The sequence below is a fragment of the Pipra filicauda genome, unplaced genomic scaffold (genome assembly GCF_003945595.2).
Source record: "Pipra filicauda isolate LSUMZ 115617 unplaced genomic scaffold, ASM394559v2 scaffold187_size1440530_pilon, whole genome shotgun sequence".
NCBI lineage: Eukaryota > Metazoa > Chordata > Aves > Passeriformes > Pipridae > Pipra > Pipra filicauda.
Genome location: NW_024104295.1, coordinates 58,314 through 85,582, shown reverse-complemented (window position 1 = coordinate 85,582; position 27,269 = coordinate 58,314). Strand labels below are relative to the sequence as shown.

The 27,269-nt window shown below is 39.0% G+C and overlaps 1 protein-coding gene across 1 annotated transcript in view; it reads right to left on the bottom strand.

The window, feature by feature from the left end:
• The window catches only part of SPAG6 (sperm associated antigen 6), a 36,302-nt gene extending 9,301 nt beyond the window's left edge, over positions 1–27,001 (bottom strand). Inside the window, exons 1-8 of the mRNA XM_027751747.2 lie at positions 26,904–27,001; positions 26,709–26,804; positions 15,872–16,038; positions 12,186–12,369; positions 5,417–5,622; positions 4,336–4,509; positions 1,818–1,970; positions 45–236 (exon numbers count right to left, since the gene is read on the bottom strand). Coding sequence (XP_027607548.1) covers positions 45–236; positions 1,818–1,970; positions 4,336–4,509; positions 5,417–5,622; positions 12,186–12,369; positions 15,872–16,038; positions 26,709–26,804; positions 26,904–26,928 — 1,197 coding nt within the window. The 5' untranslated portion in view covers positions 26,929–27,001. The remainder of the gene's footprint in view (positions 1–44; positions 237–1,817; positions 1,971–4,335; positions 4,510–5,416; positions 5,623–12,185; positions 12,370–15,871; positions 16,039–26,708; positions 26,805–26,903) is intronic.
• Positions 27,002–27,269: the final 268 nt, after the last annotated feature.

Genomic DNA, 27,269 nt, shown 5'->3' with positions numbered 1-27,269 from the left:
TTACAATTAATTAATCACCCTGAAAATACTACAAATATACTTGCTTTCATTTTAAGATCTTCTGAACTGCGTGTGTCCACATAGATATCAAGCAATGTGGGTAGCACGTTTGCTCCTGCAACATGACGTGCATGCTCAGCAGTGTGTCTTCCAATCTGTCCCAAGGCCCAAGCAGCTGCTGCCTTAATATGATCTTCATGTTCTTCTATCAAGCAGGCACACAGTGGTGGTATTCCCTGTAGCATTAATCAAAAGCACAACCTTTACAAATGTAGACCAGGGAAGGACAATGTGGAACCGATACAGCTGGTTAGAAAATGTTTCTCTATTTACACTCTTCCTGTAAAAAACCCTGTAAGATAATGCATGCTAGTGGTGTAATATTTTTATATCATCAAGACTAGCAAGAATTTTTAATAAATCTTAATGAATATAGTTAAAGAAAGAGAAACAGATTCAATGTTCTAAGTCAAAAGGCAGTTTGAACAAACATGCAAATTTAAGGGATAAAAGGAATACATGACACAGTTCAGGCTGTACTGAGTAAAAGTTGCAGTTTTGTCAAACTAAAAATAAAATAAGTTGAGTGCTTATGATTCTAGGAAAGTTGTTTAAGACTATAAGGGCTCAATCATTGAGTCTTTCTTTTTTATTATCTACTGCAATAAATTTCAAGTTATCAACCTCTTCTCGAGTCCAGTAGTTCATGTTTGACTCATCCAATCATTTGCAGAAAGGTTTCGACTCTTGAAGACATCAGGAGATGGAGAATGCCATCGCACATCCAGTTGTTACTAAAGTTCTTATGATTTGGATCACAGTCTTTATCCTTTCTCCACAGCTACTTACTTTATGCCAAGACTCTTCATCAGGAAACATTTCATGCTACTTCAGGTAAGGCAAGGCTACCAAAACTCTACTGTAAAAACCTTGTTCTCCATCCCATGAATCTTTTCTAGTGTTTTCTGCACACTTTTCTGGTTTTCATTTGGTTTGGGTTGGGGTTTTTTTTGCATACTATATGTTATGTTGTAGCAATTTTCAATTTTTAATTTGCATTCCTACTAGAAGACATTTCTGTTCCTCTATTTTTGTTTTGTTGTTTCCACTCATACAGTATATTTTAAATTACTGACATAGTGTGAAAATGGGCCAAAAATGTTAGTGAAAATATCTCCCTCCTTCTGTCATTAGTTAGTATGATTTACATCAGACTAATATATCAGGCACTAATTTCACCTATTGCAAATATTGCAAATGCTCTCCCTTGTATATCATGGCCCAGCAGATTTTATTTAAACCTGAAAATGTATAGCTTAACTCATTTGAAATGTTACTTGCACAACTGAATCAAACACTAGAAACTGAAGTCTTTTCAAGTTTGAAGATTTCTGTTGCAAGATACTCTAGTGGTACTAGCAGAGTCATGCTAGTGCAATGAAGAACATGCCATTAAACATACTTGATTCAAAAAAGGTTTTGATGTAGCCACAAATATTCATTTTAAGAGGAAGCAGACTATAGAAATTCACTGACTTATTTTCTGTACCCATGCAATTGCAACACAGAAAAATCACGCATTGTAATACAAACTAATCCAGGATATTTTATAAAAGGGTCAACATCATAAGGACACACTTTGATCAGGTTACCACATAATTTTGGTCATAGCAAGTGGCAATATTAGGAGAAAGTGCATTCGTCAAGAGCAAGTATATGATTCTGTCACAAAATATATCCTCTGCCAATGTTCATTTGTATCTCTACCTCAGAATACTGCTGAAGAATTATACAAAGACAACAAAGTGATAGCTAACCTTGGAGACAATCACTGCCATTGACAGGTTCTCCGAATGAGCTGCTACATAACCAAGCATCATGATGCCAGGCAGTCTGACAGTCCCTCTGCAGCTGCCAATACAATCAATCACAGCAGCAACTCCGCCTGAATTTACTATAAGCTGTGAAAGCTGAAAAGATAAACAAAAGAGATTAGATACTGTGAAATATCAACAGGCATAAAGCACTACATTAGAAAAGTCTTTTAATGTATTGCTCCTAATTTACAAAATAAAGCTGGAATAAGAGCGATGTATCATACAGACTGTTGGCAACTAAGTGCAGCATGAAGTTTTCAGGAATGAAGCTGATTTGCTACAGTGTTTTTGATTGACTTTACTGCAAGGAAATCAGGATTCTGAATTCGTTATGCTGTACAGCATGAATGACATATTCTCAACTCCATTATCATACACAGAAGAGATGTGCAGATGACAGCCTAATACATGAATGATCATGAAGATGCACCTACTGACCCAGTTCCATATTAGTGCCCACTCATTCCCCAGCTAACATCATATGTTCTGTGCAGCAACAGACGGAAAGGCCCACTCTTCCTCTCACCTGCATTCTCTGCAGCATAAAATCCTTTGTGAATCCTCCCACTGAGGCATGAAGCCAAGGACAACTGTTCTGGATGTGCAAAACTGACTTGGGCTGCACCATTCTGCCATGTTAGAGTACTCTGAGGGAAGTGTCCAGGGAACACACTTGATGGGCATTGGAGTCTGCCCCGGAATGCCAAATTATATAGCCTTACTTATAAATGATAATCAAGCTATGCACCTTGGTTTTTTCCAAACGGTATCACTTCTCACATCACTTGAGGGACAGCAGTAGAGTATGTATGATATCAACAATGCATAGAAATTATTTCATATTATGATTATTTTCTTCCATATTGTTAAGTATATCCCATTTTCCCGACAGATTCCAAAGCAAAAGAAATATGTTCTTAAAAGTCAAAATTAAATGAACAAAACTGAGGCACGTAAATTTCCAATCCAGCTGATTTCTATAAACATGAAATTCACCTTTTCCTCAGAGCCTTTAAAAGGGGATTGTTTCATTCATGAAACAGCCAGACGAAATTTGCAGTTATTACTTAGGAAAAACTGTTCACATGATTGTGAACTGCAGCCAGTGGCAACCAAGTCTTACGTCTGGACACAGCCATGTTCACTTGGACGCACAGAGCACGCTCCCCACTGCTCTGTCCCTCAGCCCTTGCTGTAAGTCCCCCCAGTGATGACCTTCACATGAATTTTACTGCATATGCAGATTGAGAGCTGGGATCCAAAAGCCACGAGACTCAAATGACACAGCCAAGTCCTCTAGAAATATCATTTGCCAGTGTGCCTCTGCTGCAACATGTGTTGCTTGAATAGAGTTGCTCAGAGATGGACAGTGGTCACTGTCACTCTGAAGTCAAACACAGATTGTGACTTTCCACTGGGAGTCACTTCCTACAGCTCCTCTGGAGAGCTGCTAGCATGGCCAATTCCCCTTGCATGGAGGATCCAGTGCTAGCAGCTCTTCTGACTCTACCTGCAGTCTTGTGAGTTTGGTCTCTGGCTTCTGACTCCAGTGTCCCCCTTTGATAATGATAATTTCTTCACTTTTTGAGGAAGTAAAGTTGCATTGCCCATGAGGTGCAGAGAGAAAGCAGATGTGCCAGGAGTGTAACCTTTAATCACCAGCTTAAAGAGTGGCAGGCTGAAGAAACAGCACAATATTCATGTTTAAACACTTCTCAGTTGTTAAGCTAGTATGATTTTGAAATGGCTGTGTTCAGCATTAGCGTGTTCTACAAATACACTGCTTGTATTTCATTCCAAAGTCATATTTAGAGCCTTTTAATTATCTCTATGGTCTGACAGATTAACATAGTTATAATTATTTGGTTTTTCTATTTATTTTGTATTGACTTTGCCAAACATCCCGACCTTCCTGTATCAGCTATTGGCAAAAACAGTGCAAATGCTGAGACTCAAATTACAAACTCAAGCTAATAACAGAAACTACCATCAGTTTAATAATAAATGAGAGAATTTTTGACCTTCACTGTCATTGAAAAAATAATTAAAATGTGATCCCAGCACCCCAGAAGATTTTTAAAAAGACACACACCATCTATTATTGTTACAGGATGATCACGCAATTTATTAGCTGGTATCCTGACTTCTGTGAGGCTTTTCTCATGATATTTTTAATATCTAGGACTGACAATACTGTCAGCCTAGAACTCCCACTCTGTGCAGATATCTCATAGAATGAAGTAGGTAGGTATACATTTTATGATTCCCAGTTTCCTAACCCAATTCATATTCAATACACATCTCATAATATCAGCAAGCATTTCCATATTTTCCAATGAACATGCCAAACAGCTATTTGCCCTCCCTTTCGAAAAGCAAATGACAGAATAATCCTGTATTTTATTTAAAGTGTAAAATCTAATGATATGACCTTGTATTTGCATTTTCAAGGTTTTACCTCAGGCGAATGCTTTGCTATCTCTCTAATTAAAGTTGCACCATTTTTCTTGACATATTCATCTGAGTCCTTCAGGCATGTGAGCACAACTGGGAAAATTTCTGCTTCAACCACCAACTCTGCAAGATCCACTGAATGCTTTGCTATTTGGCTTAGAGCTGACAGCACCTGACGCTAGTAAATAAAAATTGTTATAAAATCAATAGTATACAAACATCCGACAACACACACTCCCCCTGCACACAAAAATCTATTGCATCAAGGAAAACAAAGCAGGATAGGGAAAACAATTACAGCTATTTTACAATTCACTGAGTCAATTCATGCACGAATATAATGGCACAGAACATTCGCTGGTTCCTGAATAAAAGTTTCTCTTTTGTTTTATTCCATTCAAGCTTGCTATGTATTAAAAAAGCAAATATATATATATATGCCATTTAAAACTTTAATTTAAAATTTAGTAAAATCTACAGAAAATATCTTTATTTGCAAAAGTTGAATCTGTCAAATCTTATATTAAGGATTTTTTATCTATTTGTTTGAAGTGGCATTTTTTATCTATTTGTTTGAAGTGGCATTTGTTTGAAGTGGCATTTTTGCCTTCTGTTTCTGTTAGACAGAAAATTTATACTGAGAAACAATTTTTTTAACCATTAAACTCTAGTGATTAAACCTTTGACAACAACTATTCACATTAGATGGTACATTCTAAAATACAATACATTTACTATTAACTGCTTTATCATATAATCTTAAGTATGCAAAACCTTTTTTGTAACTGAAATGTGCAAATTTTATCTATTGAAAGTATCTGTTGCATTCTTTATATACTATGTATTTCTAAAAAAACCCACACTATTCACTTTAAAGACTAGTTTAGCTGTTCCTTACGGAGCTGCAGTTTTTATCCAGTAGCTAAATTTGTGAATGTGACCAGAACTCTTTGTCACCATCTACGTACTTACATTTTGTTAACACCCAAACCAAGAGCTTCTAAATAAATATGCACATCAGTGTCTTTGATTCAGTATTGAGTAACGACTGGTATAATGGAGATTTTAAAAAAAATTAAATGTACCTTCAGTTTAGCATCAGGGTTCGGGATCATCTGAGCTAAGTGAGCGATAGCTCCTGCATCCACTACTGTCTGTGCTAACTCTGGAGAATGCTTTGAAATATCACTGAGAGTTGAAGCAGCAATCCTTTTCAAAGCAATTTCTGGCTCCTGGATACAGAGCACTAAAAGAGGAACAGCGCCTGCCTCCACCACAGCTTGTGACAGTTCTGTAGGTCCAAGGAAAGTAATTAAGTGAGTATGGGTGACTGACCCTTGTGCAAGCCATTTTTCACCCTGACAGATACAGCAAAGGAAAAAGGGGAGGGTGTAGTTCACTGTCTCGACATCTGCATTTCAAATCAGCCCTCCTGGTTTCATAAACCGTGTGGACCAATCCACAACTGAAAAGAATGCAGGTCAATAGATGGACCCCCATTTACATGCACACATTTGAGGTAGATTAGGCTGAAATGGTTTGTTATTCTGTTTTCTTTTTCTTTTTTTAAAGTAAGCAGATGTCAGCTGTTTAAACCCTGGCTATTCTACACTGATCAATAGGAAAGCATTTTATGCATGGCTAACAACAACACAGAAAGCCAAAGTACCAAAATTTTACCGACCACCTAATTAGAGAGCATTTTACCCTCTTTAAATGATAAGCAGATATTAGCATAGATCAAATGCCAAAAACAAAAATACAAAAAACATACATAAAAGATTTATCTTTCATAAAAGATTGGGAAAATGGAACTTGCTGATCAAACTAGTCTTTGCTACCATACATGGGATTAGACAGAATTTATACTTTAATGGCATGAAAATGTTATCAGAAACAATTAGACAAATGAGAAATATCATCAGTGAGATATTGTGTGTCTGAGATTAGCACAATATCCTTAACTAACTGCACCTTATATTAAAAAAAAAAAAAAAAAGGAAAAAAAATCTGAGCATATGATTAGCTGACATGGACAAAAATTACACTATTAGAAATTCATTAGCTCTCTCTGTGTATGCAGCATTAATCACAGTCCTAAAATGAGAATTACTGAATATCAGAAGCAAAATTTATATTATAACCAAGCTGTGCTATTTTAAAATAGTGTTGAAAAAGTGGTAAAAATCATAGGGGATTCAATAATCTATTAGGTTCTTCATTCAGTTTCGCTACACCTTATTACGCATATCCATTATTATCTTTAACATTTATCTTGACTTACAGTACCATGGCAACATATGGCTGTTGTATTTCAAGACTCTAACTTAGCTTTTGATTTATAGTCCATCCATAAAGAGATTTTCATACTAAGAAAAATACAGCATACTTCATTAAATATACATAGACTAATATAGTTTTTCATGAAATCTGTAAGTCATGTCATCATTACATTAATATCCAAATAACATTCCAGACCGGATTTGTTTTCAATTAGTGAGTTACAGCCACACATTGCAACACATGTGATAAGTCAAATATTTACACTATGTATGTTATTTTATGATACGATATTTTAAAGAAAATATAAATATTACATCACAACATTATATTAAATAATGCAGTAATTTTTAGACTAATACAAAATTAACCCTAAAAGGTTCACTTTTCAAATAACTATTTGACTAAAAATTTAGCACGTGCATCCTCAAAATACATACAAACCTTAAGATTTCAACAAAACTCAAATGTTGTATCTTCGGTTTTACAAATTTGAAGTGAGATGTACCTGAAATGTACGTAAAAACAAATCTAAAAACTAGCCACTGTCAGCTTTTCATGGAAAAAAGCCATACTCAGTTTCTTCAGACTGTGTTTTGATGTGTTTTGGTAGACTGACCAAGTGGAATACATTGTGATCTACTGACCAACAGTCCAGATTAATCCATCTGACTGTGCCTCAGAAGCAACTTCACACCAACCAACTCAGTTGCCTACAGTCTGCTAGGAGATGCTAATATCAAGAATATGAGGTCAAGAGGGACATGGTGCTAATTAGAAGAATGGGTTTCTTTGATGCCTTATGAGCTAAAATCATGAAGTTCAAGCAGGGAGAGAAAAAGCAATACTTTAAGGTCACAGCTACATCCAGGCATGCAAAAGTAGCCATAAAAGTTATTTGAAAAGAGCTAACTAAATCTGATTCAATTTAGATCAGCTGTTGCTGTTAGAAGTCTGATATCATTTAAATACTGATGGTTATTGTTGGTCATGGGTAATTAAATGGTTGTTCTTCCAGTGGTGTTTATAAGGTTCATGGCTAATAACTTACCACATGGAGGGCTGGACCATGTGTCAAAAGACAGACAGGTTGTAAATGGACTCAGAAAAACAGAAAAGCTAAAGAAAAAAAGAAAATATAGAACTTCCCGTGACATTTCTCTGCAAACTCAGCCCAAAATTACATATCTAAGTATTAATGATTCTATTATAAATTGTAATTCTTCTTTTTTTTCCTCAAGAAAAGGCTCAATTAACCTTGCTACTTGGTAGAACATTTTTAATGCAGACTATACACCAAAGGATTCATTGAACTTTTCCATCCAATTACAAACACAGACAGAGGTGGGCGAAAAAAATGAAGACCGAGGAGTTAGAGGAGAGAACAAAGTTGTCAACAAGAAATTTTTAAAAACAAATATTCAGCCAAAAAAAATTAAATTTTTATAATTTGGAACAAATTACAAAAATACTTTTCCAAATACTATGCCAAGGCTGCATTATAAGGGCAGAGACAAGACTGACAGTCTTGAAGAGGAGAAAGGCAGCAGAGAAAAACTAATGTATGAACCTCATTTAATTCCACAGAAGGTTTTGAAAATCCTAGGCTTGGAACTTCATTTTGAAGTACAGCTCAAGGAACCTGTCCAACTACATGATGATAAAGTTCAACTCCCTCCATGAGTGAAAGTGCTGAGAAACAAGAGAATTAAGGTTCAAAACCAACCATATTTTGCCCAGATCAAAATAAAGAAGATTTTAGCAAATGGAGACACTCTAGACAAGACTGAAATGGATGTAGAAGAAAGACTGATAAGACAGTCTTTAGAGTTTAAGATGTCACCAGTTCAACTAGAAGTTGTACTAGGGTTGCACTGATTTGTGTCAATACAAAAGTACTCATCAGGGACTACGAAATTAATTCAAAGTAAGTTGAGGCCTCGTCACGAGTTTATGTGATCAGGACGAGTGGAAAGCTAACAAAGAGGAGTGAAGATCCTAACTACATACCCACTGAAATCAATGGAAAGTCTTACAGGATTATTCTAAACTGTTTTAAGATGTTAAAAAAAAAAACCAACCTAACTTTAACTAATGCTAATATGTTGGCAATAATAGTATGGATAAAGCAAAAAATATTAGGGAAAAAAGATGAGGGTGAGAAAGTGAATGTGCAGGTAGTCCTAGAGAAGGAAAATTGGCTCTGAACAATATCACATTCATATAGTGGAGCAGCAGCAAAACCTTTGGTTGGGAGCAAGTGCAAGTTTCAGTTCAGATCAGGGTTCTCAAACAGACCCCGCTGTGGTAGCAGGTGTATCCACAGGAAACAACGTGTTTTAACCAAATCAACCACCAACACCGTATTTTTCTGAGGACTGTGTGACCATGTAATGGCCACATAGGAAGACTCTAATCCCCACAAGTAGCCCAAAGGCTGCACTTCCAAATCACAAGTTTACGGAGGCCACTACAACCACAGTGCTAAAGATTCCACTGGAACCAGTGGGAAAACCTTTCATCAGGAGAAGGATGGAGGTTAGGCTCAAATCACTGATGAGCTGAGCAACCTGGTCTAATCTTGTAGCAGACGCTGCTTAGAGCAGGAAGCTAGACTGGAGACCTCCCAAGGTCCCTTCCAAGCTGAGCTATACTATGATCCAAAGTGTACCACTGTATGAGAGAAAATGAGCAAAACTCTGCTCTCAGCAATATGATTGAGTATAAATAGTGGGGTTTGTTTGGTTTCCTACCAATTTACAATATACTGAAACAGGTGTGAGACAATTAATAAATTACACCTATAATGTAGGCAAAGAAAATGGAAAGTCAAATTATTTGCATACTTCAAACAAAAGAATTTTGCATTTTAAAAGTAACTGAGTATGGTCTAAGTAAAGTTCACAAAATATTTTTCCTGGACTTGATGGTATTTCAAACACTTTACACTTCTTTTTAAACACAAATATTAGAAAGAATGAATGGCAAAATTACAGCACACTGATCTGTACACTTTGCAGTTAAGATCAGCATCTGAAATTCATCTCAAAGATGAACTTCTTCTCTTCAAGAATGAGGAGAACTGCAAGAGCAGTTCCTAAATTCTGGAATCTGACCTGGCAGGATTTCTCGTGTCTTGAAATCTCATGAGATATTTGTTTTGACCTAAAATCTCACAAGCCTTCGGGAGACATCTGTTCACAGAAACGAAGAGATTGTTGGATGAAGTCAGTACAGAACTTGCTAGGCAGAGAATGTTTCCATCAGGAAAAATAAAAAAAGAAGAAAACCCTTGATTTCTCAAAATGGAAGTCTTTTCATGGAACATATATTGTAGTTCTTAGACAGCAGATTTACCAGATCATGGATGGAATTTCTGATTAAAAGCAGAGAGACCCTCACCACTGCAAACAGTTATCGCTGAATGCTGGGAGCCTTTGATTGCACTTAGGAAGACAGAGGTTCACATCCTATCTAACACAGATCAGAACTTTAATCTGTCTTTCACATACTTCCCAGAGATATGTTGTAATTATTGAACTTTTCTTGCTGGGCCAAATAAATCTCCCTATCCCCCAATTTTTTCAAGAGAGAGAAAAAAAGTCTCAATATTATCCCAGTTTGGAACTGAAACAATTTTTGAAACTGAAAAACCTTTTATAGGTGGGGAAAACCATTTCACACCCAGCTTTATTTTAAGCTGCATTATGTGTCCACAGAAAGGTAATGACAAAAAATTATAACTGCCAAATTTTGTCAACACAAGCATTTGAGTCTAATCCAGAGTTTCTTGAACAGTAAACACCAGATGTTGATAAGAACAAGTTCCCTTATCTCTGTATCCCATCTCCAACAATATCCTGTTGCAAAGGCATGCTTGTAGGAGTGTAAGAAACATACCATACAGAGAGTGATCTTTTCTCAGTAGAACGCCTCTACTTTCAATAATCATATTAGAGACTTCCTGTGACTGTGTTATAAATAAAATAAATAAATCCTCTAAATTAGCTGTAGCTGGGCAGAGGAAGAACAATTTTTCCAGGGATCTTTCGGTGGGGTTTTTTGGGGCTTCGTTTGTTGGTTTCTTGGGTTTTTTTCCACTGATTGCATCTAGTGATCTGTCTATGTCCTCATGCTTGCAGCTTGGTAGCACATTTTCAACCTAATTTCTGAAAATGCTGTTCTTATTGCTGTCGTAAATTGACATAAGGTATGCACCCATTCACCATCAGTGAATAAATTATTCATAACCATGGAATAAAAATTTGTACGAAGAATTTGTTGTCTTCAATACCCCCACATCACCTCCATCTTTGCAAACAATGCTGTCACAGAGTGAACTGGATCACCCTAAAGATCCATCAGCATTCATGCAGTGAATAGCATGAAGGGTAATTGAAGTGAGTCAATATTGATTTACTGACATAACAAAACTGCAGAAATGTTTATGTTAAGAGTAACACAGACACAGACACACTACACACATTTACACAAATGAACACTTTTGATATTTAAATATTTCAGATGGAAGGAACAATTATTTTCCACCAAGGGTGGGATTCAATCCTGGTGACCAAAAGACAAAAAGATCTTTACCAGAGAGGTGCCCCAAGAATTAATCTGTTGCCCAGAAAATGCAGTCTGTTAGAAAGGTCCTAACAACTTTGGAGACTGTCTCAGCACTTTAACCCTCTAAGTGGGAAGGGGGAATCCCTCATGCCTTCTGCAGTCCAACAGTCTGTATTGATTAAAGAAATAAAATCACTTTCGCAATCTATGTACATTTTAGAGCCAAGTATAAAACCATGAGTTAATGTTATGATCCTAGAATTAGTTTAATTTTAAACAATATGAACCCTAGCCATTTCTCCCACCCCTTCCAGACAGCAGTTTCTTCCCTCAGTTCTTTGATTCATAGCTCTAAACTTTTACTTGAACTATATAAATAGCTGGTAAAAGAACTATCAACCACGTGGATCAGCTTTTAAATAGGAACATGACACCGCCAGTGCGTTATACAACTGCCTGTGAGACAGCAGTGAACTGCTCAATATTGGATTCCTAGGATCTATTCCTGACTCTCAGAGAGGAGTGTGGTCTACTAGCTAATGATAATATAGTCACTGCAATGAATTTGGCCTATTTATCCTGCAAACGCTGCTGTAAGCTGAATGAAACTTGCTTCTCCCTAGGCTTGTCCATTCCACTATGTATAGAAAGTAAGAACTAATGTCAAGCAAAAGAACCTTTGTTCTGCAGTAACACTCACACAATACATAAAGATTCAGAAATTTCTTCATGAAGATGAATAAAGCAGTGTCCTTTCTTGGCCACAGGCCAAACACATCTCCTCTTAGAGCACTTCTCACAACCAGGCACTCCTGGTGTCAGGTATCCCAGTTTCCCACAAAAGGTACAGCACTGTAGGAATGGTACAGTTACATTAGGGTTTCATCCCAAATTTAGAATTTTATAACAGAAGAAAAAGCATCTTATTCTATTTATCAAAATCATGCAATTTATTGTAATTATCATATAACATTAAGCTGAAAGATAACATGTGAAACTTGTTACCTGGATTGTGTCGGGCAATATAATCAAATGCCCAACATGCACCTTCTTTGACTCCAGGGTCAAAGTCTTCCAAGCAAATCACCAGTGTTTCCAGTGCTCCACTCTGAACTACTGCCTGAGCTAGCTGTGGAGAATGTTTAGCAATTGCTCTTAGCACAAATGCAGCTGTTTTCTTGTAGTAACGCTAGACAAATCAGAAAAAACAAAACAAACAAACTTTCACTAACATTAGGTAGTTCAAAGCATAATACAGTACAGGCATGCCTAAATTAGACTTTTTTAGTAGCAGCAATATCTCATACCAATCCAAATCAGGACCACTAGACATCACACAAACAACAAACCTACAGTTCTTTGAGACAGCTCACGATCTAAAATCTACAGTAAGTGCATAAACAAACAGAAAAAATGAGAGAGCTAAGAGGATATGGGGAAAAGATAATAGTCTAGATAAGTCTGTTTGTTCAAGTGAGTAGTGAACGACAAGAGCTGCAAAAACAATAGCTCTTAACATATTTAACCAGAGTACACAGGTTATGCAGGGCAAGCTCCTAAAATAATTCTACCCATCTGTGATACTAGCAAGGTATCACAATTTCTAATGCAGATACCCTCACAACATCTCTATGAGAAAACAATGTTTACATTTACAAACAGGAAACTAAAAGCATTAGATCCAATAAAAGGGTTTAGGATCTGAATCCTGAAATGCCTAAATACTGCCTAAAGTCCACAGCTAAGATCCTGAAAACCCATCCCTCCAACACCCAATACTGAATGACCCTACGTTTTGACCAAGCAGCCTGCAATTTTACTCCTGCATGTGTGCAGAAACAGCTCATTTTGTACAGGACTAAGCACTTCAGCATCTCTGTCATAAGTGCAAGCAAGTCTAAGCTCGTCTCAGTTCTGTCCATCCTCCTCAGTGCTGGACCAAATACATGTTTTGAGCATGCATATTTAATATATGACACTGCACAATCATGGGGTTCCCATGTAAACTGCAGCAGTAGTTGTAGTTTCTTCTAAAAGCACAGGTAAAGTCTTTCCCCAAAAGTCACATTTCAGTCTCCTCTTGCAGTTTCATAACTCTCATTGGGGTGTGGAAGCCGAACATTAAGTTTCTTCCACTGCCTTATAGTTTCAAAATCTAGAGCCTGGTTAAAGTACTCCAGCCAGAGAAAACTGTGTTGTGAGACAGCTCTCCTCCCTCGTGAACGGCAAAATTCATAGGGACACAAGTAACCTACTGCTATGTCCATGTGCCCAGAGTATGGTCTCCAGCCTGGCCATTGACAGATCATCCCTATGGACAAGCTCTAGAGGACTCTCCCTCCACATGCCACCTAGCTTTGATCTCATCCCAAGACGATCGATTCTCCCCTGCTCTGCACAGGGAGCCTGGGCACTTTATAGTGCTAGATTCCTACTGTCAGTATACCCAAAATTTAAACAATGCAAAGCCCACATCCCTTTTGGATCAAGTCCAGAAAAACAAAGAACCACGTCAGTGTTTTTTTACATCCTGTAAGGTGCCCAAACACCTTCAAAAGTCTGATCTAAAGCACTAAGGTATGGCAACAAAGAAGTACCTGCAATGGCCCCACAGGAAGCAAAATGGACCCAGGCCACTCCCTGGCCCTGAAGGAAGGTGACACAGCATATCACATTCATCCACCTGAACTCCTCTTTCCTCAAAGCACAATGGCCTCGTCTATGCTACTGGAAACTGTCCCTGCCTTGTGTTATCTTTAAACCATGTCCAGGCATTGTTGAGTAGTCTGATGGCTGGCATTGGCTAAAACCACATCAGAGAGCCTGTTAATGATTAACAAGCACAGTCATCTTCCAGTGCTCAAACACATGGCCTTACCTTCCTTAGTTTACCAGTAATGATACAATTCCTTAATGCCAAAAATCCAGTCTTCTAAGTTAAGGCCTACAAGCAGGTACATTAAATATAATTTACAAGCAAAGCATTAGACCTCATTTAGGGGGAACAGAAGTTAAGGGAAACAGAACAGAAAAATGGTGAAATTCCCAGATAATTTAAGCTCCCCCAAGTTTTGATGAACTCAATGGAGTTATAGTTGTTTTATATCAGTCTATGTCTGTGCAAATATGGGTATGTTATTTCTGTTAATTATGCTCCTGGCAAAGAAAAACACTTCTTTGTTTTTATTATTCAAAACACATTATTTACAAACAAATCATATTCACAGGCAACAGTCAAAACACACTGTAAAACCAGATTTTGCTCTGTTTAATTGATAAAACATTGATCTGGGATGTGACCCTGTAACTGTTCACCATAAATCAGTAGAAATAGTATTCATTGTGTGCTCCAAGAACCTCATCCTTAAATATAGATGTTGATACATTAAGATTGAGTGGAATGGAAATGTTTTCTTTTGCCTATGGGAAGTAGCAAACTGTATGCATTGCTAAACTCTGCATGAACTGGATAATGAGTTTCACTTGCTCTCAGTCACCAAGGCATATTATGCTTTCCATGACCTCAAACTAGTCTTGCTGCTGCCCCAAGTAATTCTGAATTACAGCTATCTGAGTGTAGTGACAGCATGGGCAGTAACATGGAAGAGATAAATCAGGGTACTCCAGCTAATTTAGTGAGAGGTTTCAGTTGTAGCGGGGGGATAGTTTCCAAACCAACACAGAGAGTAGTTGTGTTCTGCTTCTTCCCTTAAAAATAGAAATAAAATAATCAAAATGCTTATAAACTTGTCTAATTAAAACCTTAACTTTCTTTCCATACTACACCAGTATCTTGCCATCAAAGTTATTCTTTAGGGTTTTTTTCCCCCATGATTAATGATTCTATACGCACAAAAAATATGCAATGAGTACTTACATCTATGTTTTCCTCAAAAGATTGAAAATGAAAATATATAGCTTTCCAAATTGTATTTCCATTGAAAACCTACTTCTTCTAAATCAAAAGTGCAACCTTAGCATGGCCATGATATCAGTGCACTTAACTCTCAGCTGTCTCTCTCCAGTTTTTAGGAACCTTACTAGAAAGTATTTCTGTTAATCTAGGTTAGCATCACTGGAAAATCAAAGCTGGAGGAGACATGGAGCTTGAAGAAAAATGTGTAAAAGGGAGTAAAAGAGACCACCAGATGTATTTGCATTGCAATTGTGACTATATTTTGTTTGGTTTTGACAAATATGAAAATGAAAGCCTTTTAGTATATTTTTCTATGCCAGTGGTTTGATATTTCTCGTGCTACAGATTTCCAAAAGCCTATGTTTGGAGATATCAAATATTTCATTACAGAAGTTCAGGCTTTTTATATGTATTTTACAATTGTCTGGTATTATTGACAAATCCTAGTCAATTACCACCCCAGCTTTCAAATTGTCTCATTTTTAAAGAGAGAGCTTTTACAAAGCATCACTCAACATTTTAAAAACATTTCAGTGCAATGAATGTATTTCCTATAGTGCATTAAACAGTAATACGATATTTTAAAGTCAAGTTTATTTCAAGTCAAACTTAGGCACACAATGATCTCGCAGAGGTTCAAACACACATGCTGCTCTGACTTCAGTACATTTAATGTCATATTAGAATAACAACAGATGCTGATACAGAAAGATTTCCCCTTCCCTGTGCAATAGTTAAAAAAAAAATATTACTTAAGAAAACAATCATGCCTTACATTCTCCTCAGGCAATGAACGCACGAGCTGTGGAAGAATGCCTGCCTTCACAACCGCCTCTGCCAAGTCCACATTATAATCAGCAAGTCTCCCGAGACCCAAGGCAGCAGTCTGTCGAACACTTGGGACAACATCCAGCAAAAGAGGTCTCAGCAAAGACACTACACCTGAGTTACAGCAAGAAGAAAAGAACCCATTTGGTAAGCAGAAATTTTTCTAAACATTTGCCTTTATTCGTAAAAACCTACTCTTCCAGGTAATAAGAACATGTAGGAAATCCAGGTGTTCCACTGAAATGAAGTTGGCACTTGAATAGCACTGCTGACTGTTTCTGACCATTTTTCGTAGGTACAAAACAATTCTGAAATATAAAAAAGTCATATGTAGAAATAAGCTGTATCCAAATATCTGTAAAATACGTCTTAAAGTTTAAACAAGAAAATAAGGTATATTTAAACATATATAAAATGCACATGTTCACATATTCATGGGAAACTCCATCCAGAGGTCCTGGTGAGAAGACATTGTCTTGTCACTCATTTATCATGCCAGCAGAACCTCTCATTGAATTGCACCAAATTACATTTCATCTGTTATAAGCAATGACTTGGAGACCAAAATCCACACTATATTATACTCCAGATAGAAGAGCCGAAGATTTTCTTATCATCTTTATGATGTGTTTCCACTCATGAGTTCACAGTGTATCAGTTAAGCATAAAGAATATGAAAGTACCAGCAAGGGGAACTATAAGGAACTAGAAACTGAATTACTGGATAACAAAATGGTAAGTGAAATGGAGCTCAAACAGGAAACCCAACCCCAACCTTTTATATGCAGTGATGGACCCCAAACAGATTACTACCAACCGGAAGAAAGATCTCAATGTGAGAGCAGACATGTGGAGATACCAGCTCTTGCTCAGTAGCAGAGAAGAAACTTTACCCACAGAAGTACACAGGGTGCTCAGGATTATCTGGAAAGGGGTAGAGGCCAAAGCAGAGACCATCACTATCCTACATTTAATACCCTCCAGTAGAGCAGAACTGAAAAAGGTTCAGTGAAAGGCAACAAGGATGATCCAAGATGACCAATCTGTATCTGGAAGCTCCTTCTACAGTTAAACTAAGGCTCTTCAATAAGGATAGAAATGAGATTCACTTGGTTAAATAAAAAATGTGATTTCTAAGGTCTGGGAAGGGAAAATCCCTTGTATTGTGATTCTTCAAATGTGTTCTCCCTCTACCAGCCAGCTGCATGAATTAACACTTTAGAACTTTATACCTCAGCCAGAAAGCAGAGCTCTCTGAAAACGCAGATGTGCTACAACAGAATACTGAACTCTCAGAGCTACACGCATTATCTTCATATCAGCTTTCTCAGTCCTTTCCACTACAATTTTTTTGGTAACAAAAGGAAAGATGTAGTTGGGTGACTGTGGAGGAAAGCAAGACTTCCCTCCCCAAGGGCTCTTGTGGTTATTAGCAGTGAGCAAAGGTCTTTCAGTGTGACAGTCCCACAACAGGGGATCATTGCCTAATGGAAAGTAACACCCAGGTGTTCAACAGGCACACCAAGACAAAGAAAAGCTGAGGACCTCAGAGCAGGGAATAGTCCAAAGGGATGGAGGCTATAAGAAATTACACCCATAGCATACTTCCATATAGAAGGACACGGAAAAGGAAGGAAAAAAAAGTAAGTTGAGCGGCAATATAATTCTCACCTTTATTTTACATCAAAGCCAATTGCTCCAAGAAAGAAGAAAATAACCTAATAATCTATACATGGCTCTGAAGGAGCTGGGAGTGCAGAGGTGGAAAAACTAACTGTGGAGGCCATGCTGCCCACTAATGAATTTGTGGGAAAGTCAATATTCCAGACAAAAGCTGCACTGTCATGAGAGGTACAGCCTCCCAGCATGTTCACAAGTCAAAATAAAACAGGTCTCAGGGGGGCACACAATAAAAGAAAAAAGAGAAAAGTAAAATAAAATTGTGATGTCTAATAGCACTACAGAAGCACCAAATAGGGCTCTGTAATATGCATTAATTGAACATGTACGTGTAGTACCTATGGAACAGGTCTGCAATGTAGCTGGCACCTGCTCACACTTCTGTCAAAGCCACTGGGAGCTGAAAGAGGCCTCCCGTGTACAACTGACAAAAGACAGATCCTCCAGTATTGTAAGATCAACATGAATGCATTTAGCACTTTACAGAAGTCACTACTTCAGAATGTGGTCATCATATTGACATCTTCTCACAAACTCCCCAAATAGCAGGTATGGTCTCATTAGCAAGTTATGCTTCATATAAAAAATGCACTAAGTACTTTATATGACAAATTAAAAGTAAAAACAAACATACGAGTTGGGGCCAACACTGTATATCATCTATTACCTTCTCGTAAGTCATCTGCACCCTCTGTGGGAGGGCATTTCTTGTCCTTCCCTCTAACATCAGTTGCATGGTCAAACAGCTGCTGAAATTCCTAAGGGAACCTCATGCTTGCTGTTCTGACTCTGTGTACATTAAAGGTATTTCAGTAAAGCAGGAAGAGTTAGAAGTAGTTCATTTGCATTTAGTGGACACAGATTACATTTGAGCCCCTGACTTGATATAGTATGAAACAAGATTATTTAATAAATTAAAAAAATGGAGGAAAATATTTCGTTTTATTGATACAAAAGAGACTGTTAGAAGTGGTTGATGGAGACAGAAAGGAACACTTCAGTGTGCAGTGTCTTGACCCTAAAAAAGCCAAGAGCCTGATGGCTGGGACATTGAACCAGGATGTGTCCAACTGGTAATGTCAGTTCTGGTGATGGTCTCGAAATCCAGTGAAATTTAAACAGACTAGAATCACTTTACCCAAGAGCTAGGTCCGGACCATGTGACATGTTTCCGGTCTTAATGACATACCTACACACTGCAAAATGTAAAACCACATACAAGAAAGTTTACACATACATATGCTTCAAGTTGTCCCAAATGTGAGATTTATATAATTTGTATTTTCAAGATTAGTTGATACAGATTTCACTTTTAGAACGGGGTAAAAAGCCTTGAGTCTGGAAATGTTTCCATGCAGCATGCCTCCCCATCACCAATACCATTCATTTCATGGCAGTATAGACTTTGTAAAGTTGGGTGATAACATTTAAGCATCAGCACAAAATGTTCTACTGCGAATTATTTTAGCTGGTGCAGCTTAAAGTGAGGAAAAAGATGAAACGTGAAATGGGAGTTACTGTTTGAAGAAAGAGCACAAGAGGCTACAATAAGGTTAGGAAAAAAAACAGGTTTAGAAATAACAGCAACTGTGCTGATCCTCAAGGAGACTATATTTTCTTAAAATGATGTCTGAATGTGAGAAGAGACAGTGGACAAATAATTATCATAGCAAGAATTTTCGAGGAACAAGACAAAGAAAAATCAATTCCTGTTGTTGTACAAGCCTTATACTGACATCAGATTAACTGAGAACTGAGAGAAGTGCATAGGCCTAGATTATGCCTGCACATTGAACACAATTGAAAGCTTTTACCTTTACTTTCCACCTTCTCTTAAAACCACTTTCTTCCTCTGTGTTGAAATGCTATCCATCATCTCCAACTACTCTTTAAGACCAAAGGCTTGAGCAGTTTTCATCATTGTCATGATTTTTATATCTTTAGCAAACCTAGTATTTCTTTCTTTACAGCACTTAGAAAAAAAAGAATTAATTCTGAGAGCATGGAAACAGCTACACAGATTCTATAGTCTCCACTAAAACATCTACAGGAAAGATATCCACCATCCCTTCTATGACTTTTGAAGATAGTGCAGAAAAGGGCAGATGCGTCTGAAACAGGGTGAAGCTTTCCAGCACTGGCCCCAGCCCAGCTCTTTCTCCCAGAGACAGCTGTATTTGGTGAGCTCCTCTATTTGATCTCTTCCTGTCAACTATCCTGTCTACAGCAAAGTCTACCCCTCTTCTCCAAAGAGGTCCAAGCCAGGAATCCTATCAACCTTTTTAATTAAATTCAAATGTATGTAACATTATCTTAGAGTGGGAAAATAGGCAAGAACCTTCCAACAACTTCCTTTTACTTTACCATTCACCCAAGTGAACAAGGTCGTACAGATCAGGGAGTAACAGTGTCTTGCTGCTGAAACTTTAGAACTCTTAGGTCTTCTTCCAAATAAGTCTGTTGTGACAGAAGTAGAAAATTCATTAACTCTAATTCAAAGGCAACCACACGCATAGTAAACTACAAAATAAGGCATTTAGACCACTGGACAAGATTTGTTTTGGAAGAGTTCCCACTAGCACTCAGAAACTGAGTAACAAAGAATTACTGCCAAATATTCTCTCTTGCATCACAGAACCTTGGCTGACCTCGGGCAAGGAACGATTCCTCTTTCTATCCTCAGTTTCCCACTCAGATTTGTTTTAAAGAATGACACACTTTAGAAGCTGAATCACACACTTCTCAAGTGGAGCTGTTATGTACAGGCCTGATGTACTTTCTTTTAGCAAGTAAATGCTGGCTGCTGCCTATCTGGGGAAAAAAGAAATCACTCAGGGCAGCAGCAGGTTCCAAATTTTTTTAATTTGAAGTTTCTGTAGCCAAACAAATAGTCACTAATCTGGAGAGAGCAATCTTTGCTTGGTCATTTTGATTTCTTGGGGAAAATCACCTGGAATCCATGCAGAATACTTCTACCCTCCTCCCATCCCCATCAAATCCTTGTCAAACTTGACTAATCACAAAACAGAGAAACGTCACTACATTGGAAATTCTTTCCATTTCTACACCTGAAGATGACCACTCCTACCCTATTCTCCTTCCTTGAAGGAAAGTTTATTTCTGTTTTAAAATGTGGAGTAAAGTCATTCAACACTACTGCTGTTTCTGGACTCCCTCTTGTCTTGAAGATTCTGTCCTTCTAATTTATGTTTTGGACCAAAGATAACATATCACTTTTGTTTGCTACCTCTTACATTAAGAACATTTACTGAGCTAACACTGGCACTCATACATTTATCATATCAGCTTCATTTTTCAGAGCCCCTCATGTCAAATTCAGCTGATTTAACAAGGAAATACAATGGAAATTTATTTCTGCCTCACCCCAACTCCCTATCTTCAACTACCCTTTGTTAGAAGCAGCATAGCAGTGAGTTTTAAGTCTCCTCCTTGAAACAAATTTCTCAGAAGAGTAGTAAGAGAGAATTTTCACACTCACTCATCTCGACACAGCCTCTTCCAGAGACAACACAGTATGCATGTCTCAAGTACAGACTCCTCAAGTGTGACTCGCCATGAGAAAGGACTCCTCACTGCAACAGTTCCATGCACAGCACAACTACAATCCTTCAAAGATCAAAGGGAACATGAATACAGTTTGGTAACAGAGACTCTGGGTAATCAAGTAATTCGTACAGCAGTTACCAGATGGTGTGGGACATAATGCAGATTCAGTTTGACAGTATGACTGGAGATTTCTGAAGGACTGAGGAGCAGTAAGTTTCTCCTCCTTAGATGCCGGACCCTGCTTCTACATTAATGAAGCATAACTAATCCTGTTCCAAGAGGATGAATTTCTGAAAAAACCTCTCAAGGGGGTATTAGTGTCCACCACACAATCCTACACAGACACACCAAAACCAAGGTGGTCACAAGGAGCTGCTTCTTTTTAATGGTCACTTGTTAAGATGAGACTGAAGTTTCTAACAAATTCCAGTTTTGACATTTTACTTGCAAATCTCCAAACAGGACAAGAGACTGAGAAGAGGAGGAATCCTGGAGCAGTTGAGCTTCCATTTCATTGAGTTACAGAAAAAGCCACGTCCTCCAGCTTCAGTTGCATTTACTTTCTCCTTCCATCTCTCTCGTACTTTCCTTAATACACAGCCTCCTTTTTCTTTTCATCAGGTACCACCATGTCATCAAGCCTTGGGGAAAGCCACTCTCCACACCTGATATGCTACAACTCCCAAGACAACCTTTTGCCTTTCTTGCCACATTGCATAGTCCTCTCCCACTTCTCCTGTCACCAATGCTCAGCAAAACTTTTAACTCCAAATAAAAATAATTTTAAAAACCCAAACAAACAACCCCCCAAAACAAAACAAACAAACAAAACAAAAAAAAACCCAAACAAAAAACCCTGTATGCATCCTTCACAAGAGAGGACACAAACCCCAGTGTTGAAACTGGCTACATGGGGGCACTGGAGTCTGTTATGCATATCCACTTTCAAGGTCCAAATGTTCCCAGTAAGCTTTCTATAAAGTACTGTGCTATCAAAGCACATTCTCTAACATTATGCAAAATGTGGAACTATATCCTAAAATTGCTTCCCAGAGTCTGATCCTAATTATACAGGGCCAAGTGTCCAATTATCACATTCAAAAATGGTACATTTAAGATACGAACACTAGAAAGAAAAGTTGATGGGCAGAAAGACTCAGTTGGAGGAGGGGAAATAGATTTGAACAGCCGTCCTCAATAATAAAGGCTCCTAAAATGACTCCAAAGACGTGGAAATATAGCTCTTAAAACCTGTTACCAGTTAGCTCTGAAGGCGTGAGAGACCTAACACCGATGCCAATCACGCTTTACTTACATAAAAACAGACCACAAAGTAGGGGACAATCTGCCATGCCACAAGGGTTTGTGGTGGAGCCCCAGTCTGACTCAGATGAGCCCTGCCCCCAAGCTATAGCCTCTTGCCAACATGGTGAGGAACAGATACAAGAGAAAATGCTCAAAGGTAAGGAGAGGAGAGGGTTCAGTCCTGGAGTATAAGGCCTCAGAAGCAGCTTGATACCAAGCGTAAGGAAGAGGAGACCTCGGCTCAGGGTCGTGGGCTGATGGAGTGGAAGGACTGCTGGAAGAGACTCACTGGGAAAGGAACTTCCTTTACACTGACATTTTGGAACTGTCTTGGAACCCTGCAGACTGCTCAGCACGTAGGTAAGGCAGAGGAACCACATTTGAAGTTATCTGCCCTAGATGATAAAACCACCGCAGCAGCAAAGAGAAGGGAACCCAGGCGTGTGGGGCCCCAGCACACAGGCTGCTGTACCACACAGCTTCAGAGTTCTTTTTCCACATTCCATACTCAGCTTTCCCTATGATTTCCACAGCCATTATGCTTAAGAATGTAATTAGCCCCAAGAAAGGGGTTAAAGAGCTGATCTTGTAATATCTTTAAAGTCAAAGGCTAAATTGCAAGACTAAACTGTTTCTTAATCACAATGATGGCCTTAAATAACTTACATATTAAAAGCAACATTCTCATCACCATATATTCTAATGCAAAATAAATAAATAAAAAACAGTACTGTCAGATAATTCAAAAATGAATACCCAGATGTAATTCAAGTCTTACTCTAAGTATTAAACATTAATTGTAAATGCCTCTAAAAAAAATCAAAACAAAATGCTATTTCAATGGATTTCACTGCATTTCAAAAGGCAAAGAAGAATTAGACCCTCGGTGACTACCACTCTTAGAAACATATTAGAACCAGCTCAGGTTTTCTCTTACATCTTTTAAAAGACAGACAGCTGCCTAAATCTCAGTGCAAGAAAGAGAACTCAAATTTTCCCAAGTTCTGCCACTATAATTGAAAATAGTCTGTTTCTAGGATTTTAAATTTTGGAAGGATGAGGGGGCGTGGAGCTGAATAATGCATTCCAGTACCAAACTTCATGAGCAGTAGCTGCCAAATGAATAGATTTATTTTTAAAGTGTATGTTTAAAACTGCTACTATCAAAGTAGCTTCTCCCATTAGTCAACAGGCCTCCAGAAACAAGATTGTCATTGTTTCACATGTATATTTAGTAAATGGAAAAGTTTTAGAAGTTTTGGAGGAGATTTTTTTTCAAAGTATCCACTAATTAAATGTTCAAATGACAAACCCTGTAATTACTATTCATAGTAGGATTTAATAAGAAGAAACAACTTTATCAAAGCCAGCCAGAGAGTTGGAAAACATACTGGAATGAATTCCAAGACAAAGGAATTTCTCTGATCATTCCTTGAACACCCCTGCCACCAGAAAGCTGTTAAGCTCCCAGGCACTAAACCCCCAGGACATTCCTGACCAGGACAGAGCCAGTGCCATGTAAATGTGTCAAAGTCCAGGGACAGATTCCAGTTCCCTCTTTACAACAACTTTGAGGATTTCTGCTCAGTGGGAAAAGCAGCTCCAGAACTTGATGAGACAAGAGAGATGCCCTGAAAAAAGGTGGGTTTCCTGTCGGCCCTCTCCGACCTTCTTTCCAGCCTCCCAGCCGTTTTCTTTACAGGTCATACAATAACAGTACCTTAAGGTTTCTCAACAGCCAAGCCAGTGTAAGGAACTCCTGCCTCTGATCCTGGCTACTTGCTCCCCTCCAGGCTGCAGTCTCCAAATTTGCAACAATACCACTGCTTGTACCTGGTCTAATACCACAGAAGCAGGGCTTATAGCGTAGTAGAGAATTACTTTTTCAATACACTTCCATCTTTCCTGATGTTAACGTGGTGTCCAGAACACCTCCACAAAGAATAAGGTCTCAAACGAGTATTTATTTTTCTTACAAGACATTAAGTATTTATAAGGAGGACTTCTAAAATGGGATCAGATGCTTTATTCCTTGAGCACTGATCTTTCACTGCTGCCAGTCTGAATTCTTAAGGGCTCAATTTTGTTCCAATTCAAAAGTCACTGTAATCTTGCCCTCTGCGACAGCCAGCAAAATACTAAGCACTGACAACTTTTGAGATCCAACAAAAGAACCCTGCAAGGTGCCCCTAACTCCTATAGCTAATATAAAATGACAGCAAAGACTTTCCTCATCTTCTTAAAAGAGTGATCTCCATAAGGAATGGCTAGAATTCCTATTCACCAGAATAAAAAACAAGCCCCTCAATCACTTTATGTATGGATTTATACAGAGATATACGTATAGACAGACATCTTTCTTAAATCATTGCTCCAGTGCTCAAGACCATAAAAGGTACATCAGTGATGTGCTAGACAGCTATGTCTCAAAATATTTGTACAAGGGTTTTAATAAAAGGACCAAATCACTTTTATTTAGTGGGAGGTTTAAAAAAAAAAAAACACTTAATGACATTTGATTTAGGAGGAGGTTTTAAAACCTGTATCTAGCACATCCAGAAAAGGTGAAAACTAACAGCTATATAACGACACAGTATTTTTAAAGGCACAGGTGCGAAAGATGGTAAAATATTTATGGTCCATTCAAACAAATTGTAATAGGAAACATCATATTTGCAGACACTCCCCTCTTTTCTAGCATCTGAAAAACTAAAGCTTGTGGAAAAGCAGCTCAGAACCAGAAAGAGCCAAGAAGGATAATCTACACAAATGCACATTTCCACAGAGCCTGATCCCTGTAAAATTAACCTTCAGACCAACACCAGCTATGTGCAGAAGGAAGTTTTGGGCCTCTGAACTGATTAATTGTTCTGCACAAGTAAGACATCAGTTCTGAAGTAGTTACCAACCAGATTACATCAAATAATTATTTTAAGAAGAAATGCAATGCAATGGAAGTTAGCTTGGCACTTTGATTGCTTTCTTTAAATAGAAACTTCCTGCATTTTTAAATATGCTGAGCTGCAAGAAGCCTGCCTAAATGGGATCTCTCTCTGTGAGCTGGTAAAACCAGAACTGTAAGGGACAGAGAGGGACCTCTTCGTACAAATAAGACATAAATTATTCCTATAGCCAATATGTCCCTTTGGTAAACATGCATCACTTGTGTAAACTATAGCAGTGGCATTAACTCACTGGGAGATTACAAACAAAACAAAACCAAAAAAAATCAAGAGCCACAGCAAGGTAATACAAAAGGCTTGGTGTCGACATGCCACTCCCATAATCAAAACAAATGTTTCTTTAGCAAGAATTAAAGTGACAGATATTCAATAAAACAATTTTAATAAAGTTGTAAATACAAAAACAGAAAGTTGTAAATATTTACACCAGTGGCTTTCATTTTTTGTTTGCTTTTTTGATACCATTGTATTTGAGAAAAGACTGACAGTTTTACTAGATCTGGGAAACAAGTATTAAAACCAAAATCTAGACAATAATCAATTCATGAAAACCACATGGCAAACCAACAATTGATCTATACCACATTTTCAAACTGTCATTCAGATAATCGATTACCAAGCACCTCTTTTTCCTCTTTTAAGCTCAGGAACTTTGGCCGAGCAGAGTGGGTCTGCCAGATGCCAGCAGCACAACAGCTGGTAGAAGTGCTCCTGCAGCTCGTCTTTCTAAAAATGTTCAATTTGGTTCACGACATCCCACGACAACAATATAACAAAAGCGAATCCCTCCCAAACTGAACAAATCTGCTGACAGAAAGCATCGAAGAATTAAGGAACAACTTTTAAAGCCGGTATCAAAATAGTTTAATCTAAAGTAGGACTTCCTTGGCAACTCAGTGCTGGTTTCATCGGGAAATCCAAGTTCTGTACTTTACATAAAGCTACATTGGAAGCTAGAGGAAGTAAATGAAGAAATGGGTTATACTGAGAAATTTTCCTTGAAGTAAACACGAGATAACAGCCAGAGACACCCCACTCCGCACAGACCTGCGGGGCACCCGCCCGCCGCTGACCAGAACAATCAACTTCCCTCGCGCCGCGGGAGACTCGGCAAAAAAAAATCTGGAAAATAAATCCTCGGTAACCGAGTGGCCAGCGGAGGAGGAGGGGAAGAAAGAAAAGAAGACCAAGGAAAGGCCCCGGCGGCCCCGCGGGACCCCGCAAACCCCCGCGGCCACGCCCCGCCCGGCCCCGCTGGCCCCCGCGTACCTGCGCTCCGCAGGGTCTCGATGCTCTGCGGGCGGGCGGCGAGGTCGGCCACCCCCTGCACGAACTGCGTCCGGGCGCGCTGGTACTGCTCGAACACTGCGGGCGGCAGCGCCAGGGCGCCGGGTCAGCCGCCGGGCGGGGGCCACGCCGGCCCCCGGCCCCGCGGCCCCGATCCCAGCCCCGGCCCCGGCCTACCTTGCAGGACCTGGCGCTGGCTCATGGCGGCGCCGGGCGGGCTCCGCGCCCGCGGGGATTTCCGCGCTGTAGACGCGTCTCCCCGGCAACCGGGCGGAAGCGGAGCCGCGGGGGGCGGGGCCTCGCCCGTGACGCAACCGCGCCCTCCCGCCGCTCCCGCTGCCGCTCCCGCTCCCGCTCCGCCCCGCGGGCTCCGCGCGGTGCCGCCGGCCGGGCCCGAGCCCGGGGGTGACGGGAGGAGAGGGGATGGGCTGCGGGGCCCCGGGCTGTGCCCGGCTGGTGGCGGATCGCACACGCGCGTCACACGCTCTAGTGCCGGTACAGGTGCGGGTATCGGCACCTACGGAGGTGCCCGGGCCGTGCGGA